This window comes from Quercus lobata, chromosome 2 (assembly GCF_001633185.2).
Source record: "Quercus lobata isolate SW786 chromosome 2, ValleyOak3.0 Primary Assembly, whole genome shotgun sequence".
Taxonomy (NCBI): Eukaryota; Viridiplantae; Streptophyta; class Magnoliopsida; order Fagales; family Fagaceae; genus Quercus; species Quercus lobata.
This window is the reverse complement of record NC_044905.1, coordinates 47,505,959-47,511,910: the sequence shown is the minus strand read 5'-3', so window position 1 is coordinate 47,511,910 and position 5,952 is coordinate 47,505,959. Positions and strand designations below refer to the sequence as shown.

The 5,952-nt window shown below is 37.4% G+C and overlaps 1 protein-coding gene across 1 annotated transcript; it reads left to right on the top strand.

Annotated features, from left to right (window-relative positions):
• The first annotated feature begins 3,134 nt into the window (after positions 1-3,134).
• On the top strand, positions 3,135-5,659 carry LOC115977956 (pentatricopeptide repeat-containing protein At3g09040, mitochondrial-like). Its single transcript, XM_031099993.1, has 2 exons — positions 3,135-5,093; positions 5,444-5,659. The coding sequence occupies exon 1, from the start codon at positions 3,310-3,312 to the stop codon at positions 5,071-5,073; it is 1,764 nt and encodes a 587-aa protein (XP_030955853.1). The 5' UTR covers positions 3,135-3,309; the 3' UTR covers positions 5,074-5,093; positions 5,444-5,659.
• The last annotated feature ends 293 nt before the right edge of the window (positions 5,660-5,952 follow it).

Sequence of the window (5,952 nt, the reverse complement as noted above, 5' to 3'; positions counted from 1 at the left end):
TCTATCCATGACAAACAGGGGTCAATGGATTAACACAGCAAAGATTAAACCCTAATCAGAGTGTGTCTGCTCTGATACCACTTGATAGGCCACAAACTGAATGACCCCTTGTGATAGAAATTAATTAATTAATTAGCCAAGTTATTAATTAATCAATTTATCATGCAAATGCGTGGTAGCACAAACAAATCACCAATAAACTAATTATGCAGTGGAAAATAAATAACACGGTGATTTGTTTACGAATGGGGAAAACCTAACGGCAAAAACCCCACCGGGTGATTTTCAGGTCACCACTCCCGAAATTCCACTATTATCACAACAAGCAATTACAAGTAAAGGAATCCCAAGTACCTTACCAACCAACAGTTGAACCCTTATCCCAATACCCAATTGGACTTGTTCTGTAGTGATAGTTCCCCACAGCTCCCAAGTACGTGACTAACCAATTGCGCAGATCCTAGTAAGTGACTTCAATCACCAACTAAGAAGGTTGTTGGTTGCAAAGTTCTTCAGTTCATCCACACGATGAAGATCAAGAAGATGCTTGGTTACACAACCCTACGGTGCACATACACAACAACTTCTTCAAGAGAAAGAGATAAACTAGGGTAAGAACTTCGTCTCCAGTTACAATTTGCTTGAACAAAGTTTGTTCAATACTTGTGCAACTTATGAACTATTTGACGGCCCTTAAAACAATATTTTTATATGTCTGGAGTTAGGAGAAAAGAAAGCTCAAAGACATATTCACGGATTCCAAGAAAATCATATCAGAATTCTGAAATTCTTAAATCTCAACAGATAGGAGGTGTCAAGCAGCTATCGAGCACATGGGGCTTGAACAGCTTTCTTAAGCTCGATAGATGCAGCTATTGAAATAGCTGTCATGCTTTAATGAATTGGTATTATCAGCTTGTTTTCTTAAACAGACTTGAAGGCTTCAACACTTAATCTTGAAACATGATTTCTTGAAGTATTTAAACACATCCTAAATCTACCAAAATACAAGTAAAGTGTGTTTTGTCAAAGGACAAGCCAATTACATAAAATAGTGACATATGTTCCTAACAAGTGAAACACATATGTCCTAACAAGCTTGAATTTTGGGAGAAACTGAATTGATTGGCCAAGTTCCTACCATGTTGTCACACTTGATCCAAGCTTGGATTGATGATGAAGACGTCGCCAATGGAGATGATAAGGTCGATGTCCCATTAACAAAACCTAGCTTGTTCTCAGCAAGCAAAGTCTTTTGAACTAAGTGAGCCCAAGCTGGGAAATTTTACCTGTCAATGGCTGAGAAACAAGCACTATACTCGGACTTTCTCCTTGGTGCAAGAACAAAGGATCAACCATGGATGAATCCTATGAAGGTGTAACAGTTTTAGCAATAAGAATGGAAGGAGTAGCAGTAGTAGTAGTAGCGGAAGCCATTGAAGAAAAATATTAAGCTTTTGTGAAATGAACTAGAAGAGAAAATTTTGAGAACAAATTGGGATTAGAAAGCCCTAGAAAGAGAGCTCTGATACCATATCAAAAATTAGATTTTGATAAAAATGAGGTTAATTAATTAACAAAGAGATTACACAGCTTTACATACCAATTGATATGAGCAAGTAACAGAATAAATTATGCTAACCAACTAACAAATTCTCCAACTAACTCTTACACATGCTAATTAACAAATTATGTACAACTAAGCTAAGCTACTGGTCCTTTAGAAACAACCATAAGAGCATTCACAGCAGCGGAGGCATATTGCTATATTGCTAAAATTTAGCTCCACATACCCAAAAGACACGCTACAGCAGTGGAGGTATAAGGTAAAAATTTAGATGTTCTGCTACAGTGCACATCTATATATAGATGTGCATTGTAGCTGATAGCAAAAAAAAAAAAATGAATTTTTTATTCGGCCGGTTAATAAAATAATAAAAATTCTCGCTCATCTCTCATCTTTCTCAGTCTCTCTCTCAGTCACTCTCTAATCTCCCCAGTCTTTTTTTTTGCTGAATATCTCCCCAGTCACTCTCTCATCTCTCTCTCTCTCAAGCAAACTTCTCTTCCACCGCTGATCTCCTCACGTCGCCGATTGCCTCACGCCGCCGATCTCCTCACGCTGCCGATCGCTTGCTCATCAAGTCGCCAGTCTGAAGCTCATCAAAGCCGCCGGTCTGAAGCTCATCGAAGCTTGCCAACGTTGTGTCGCCGATCACCTCACGCCGTCTCACGCCGCTGATCGCTTGCTCATCAAGCCGCCAGTCTGAAACCCATGGAGCTCGCCGACGTGCTGCTTGTTTGTGATTTGTGATTTTTTATTTTGTTTGTGATCGGTGAATTTGTTTGGTCTGGTAGAGGAAAAAGATTGGAGATATCGGGTTTTTTTTTTTTTTTTTTTTTTTTTTTTTTTTTTTTTTTTTTTTGCTGTGGACTGGTGGTGGTGGTGGTGGTGGCGGCGACGGTGGCTGTGGCTGATGGTAGAAGTGGTTGTGGTTGGTGTTGTGAAAATTTTTTGGGTAGTGGGATATATTATTTTATTGTAGTGGTTATATTATTTTATTGTGGTGTTTATATTATTTTATTGTATTGAAAGCTAAAATAGATCCACTGCTGTGGCATGTGTATAGGTAAAATAGATAAAGTAACTTTTGGTGGAGCTAAATTGTTATATTTTTAGCTCCACTGCTGTGGATGCTCTAAGTAAAGCTATAGTCATTTTTCTCCTTCTTCTAATTTGTAGTTCATCTTGTGCTTTGGCTGGACACTTCTCCTTCTTGCTGTCACTCTAATACAACGCAAGGACGCTTTGCTTGTTTCTAAACCAACAAATCTTGTTTTTTCGAGGGTTGTTTTGTTAAGGCTAAGAGCACTAGTTTTTCTATATTAGCAAGACTTAAGTATAGTATTTAGGTGTTGTTTCTTAGGTTCCCTTCTTAAAATTCTGTCATATAGATTTTTTCTTATGAGATGAAAGTGTATATTTTAGTTAAGTAGCCACGTGGCTAAATTTCAAGAAAAAAACTTAAGAAATAACACCTAAGGTACTGTAACTAAGTTTTGTCATATATATATATATATATCATAGAAAAAAATAACCTGCTAACAAGAGCACTAGTTTAACAAATCTTGTCTTCCGGAATCATTATAAAAAGAATAATTCTTATTTAATTTCTGTTCTTACTTATTATCAGGCTCTTACCAACCGATCACTCTTTCCTTTTTATTTCCGAATTGGTTCTGTTACTACTGTGTGAGTGTGTGATGTAGTAGTAAAAGGTTAGTTAAAAGAAGCATCTCTCCTCCTAAATGCTACCAGAACTCATTATTTCGCTATTGCATCGATGCTCCAAAACCAAGGCATTACGAAATGGTCTTTCCCTTCATGCTGCTGCCTTCAAAACAGGTTTGCAATCTGATACCATTATAAACAACCATATCCTCAATCTTTATGCAAAGTGTGGCAACCTTACCTTTGCCCGTCAAGTGTTCGATGAAATGCCTGAAAGAAACCTCGTGTCTTGGTCAGCTATAATTTCTGGTTCTGACCAGGCCGGACAGCATTTGATGGCACTTGACCTATTTTCTAAACTACGTCTTGTGCCCAACGAATACATATTTGCCAGTGCTATCACTGCTTGTGCTAGCCTCATGGCTTTGTTACACGGACAACAAGTTCATGCTCAAGCACTGAAGTTTGGCTATGCATCCATCTCATATGTTTGCAACTCACTTATATCCATGTACATGAAATGCAGTCAATGTAGTGATGCTTTATCAGTCTATGATAGTACACCCCAACCAAATTCAGTTTCCTTTAATGCTCTGATAACTGGGTTTGTAGAAAATAACTTACTTGAAAAAGGGTTTGAAGTGTTCAAACGTATGCACCAACTGGGTTTTGTTCTAGATCGTTTTACTTTCGTGGGAGTTTTGGAGATTTGCATTGATTTAAATGATTTGATAACGGGAATGGTATTGCATGCCCAAACAATCAAGCGTGAACTTGACTCTGTGCCTCTCATTGGCAATGTGATAATATCAATGTACTCAAGATTCAATTTGATTGATGAAGCGGAGAAGATCTTTAGATTAATTGAAGAGAAAGATGTCATTACATGGAACACCTTTATTTCTACCTGTTCTCACTGTGTTGATCATGCAAAGGGCTTAAGTGTTTTCAGAGAGATGGTGAATGATTATAGTGTAAGCCCTGATGACTTCACCTTTGCAAGCGTTCTTGCTACTTGTTCTGGTCTTGCTTCAATTCACCACGGCAAGCAGATTCATGCTTATCTAATTAGAACAAGGCTGTATCAAGATGTGGGTGTTGGCAATGCTCTAGTGAACATATATGCTAAATGTGGCTTCATTAAATATGCATATAATGTATTTAAAAAAATGCTCTATCGCAATATTTTTTCATGGAACTCCATCATTGCTGGATTTGGAAATCATGGGCTTGGAGGACAGGCCCTAGTCCTTTTTCAGAAGATGAAGGCAATGGGGTTAAAGCCAGATTCTGTCACGTATGTTGGACTTCTAATGGCTTGCAATCATGCAGGGCTTGTGAATGAGGGTAAAATTCTTTTTAATTTGATGGAGGAAACTTATGGGATTACTCCTGATATAGTTCATCTTTCATGTCTTATTGATATGTTGGGACGGGCTGGAAGATTAACTGAGGCAGATGATTACATAAAGAAATTTCCCTTCGGCCATGATCCAGTTATTTTAGGGAGCTTGCTTTCAGCATGTCGCTTGCATGGGGATGTTGTAATTGGGGAGCGTTTGGCTAGAAAGCTTCTAAAGCTTCAGCCCATGACTAGTTCACCATATGTTCTCTTGGCAAACTTGTATGCTTCAGATGAGATGTGGGGTGATGTTGCAGAAGCAAGGAAGATGTTGAAGGGTAGCGGATTGTGGAAAGAACCCGGCCATAGTCTTATTGAAATTAAGGGAAGTTTTGAAAAATTCACAATAGGAGATTTTTCCCATTTAAGGATTGATGATGTAAAGGACACTCTGAGAACTCTAAATTGGGCAGTGGGTGAAGTTTCTTTGGTCATTTAACATACTCCTGTTTTGGAGAGGTATAATTCTTCCTATTTGCATTTATGTTACCTAAATCCTGACATGAAATGTGATTAGTTTGCAATTTAATTAAATTTTTTTAAATATAAAAGGATGTTATCTGAGTCTTTATGAGCTTATATTTTTGCCTAAATACAACGCATCGCTTAATCCTTTTTACACGTATTTCTCTACTGTTCCAAGCCTTGACTTCTTGAGTATCACATGCACCAAGGGGATATTTAATAAATAACTCCCAGGTTGTAGGTAGAAGTATAGGATTTTTGTTTTTACTTGTGTATGTAGCTTGGGTGATATTTGTCTCATTTTCAATGTTATACTATGGGCATTGTCTACTGCAATGATAAAGTCTTGGGCTGGCAACTGCAAGCGCAAGGATTCAATTCTTGAGAGCGGGCACCTCTTCCTAAAATACTGAAGGGTAGGTCCACACTGAAGCTACCACTTTCGAGGCCCCACTTGGGAGGTACCAAGAATGGACTGTGATACGTGTTTCATTGTTATATATACTTTTAAGAAGTTACTTATATTTCCTTGTGACTTCATAATATGAACTTAAATGCTATGGAGGCATCTTCTTTTTGTGAAAATGTACAAACCATTTTATCAACTTTTACTTGATATCTTTGAGCATTGTTGTTTTATATTTTCGAAGTGACAATATTATTCACTGTATAATGAGCATAAGTCATATATTTAAGCATTTAATAATCTGAATGTTCAGAAACATGAAATGAATTTATTTCAAGGTTCAGTAGCAGGAGTTAAAGAAACTTTTAATAGCAGAGTAAAATTCTTTCAACATACTAGTAGAGAAGCATATGTTATTAGGACTATCCATATTTGTGAGAATTAGAG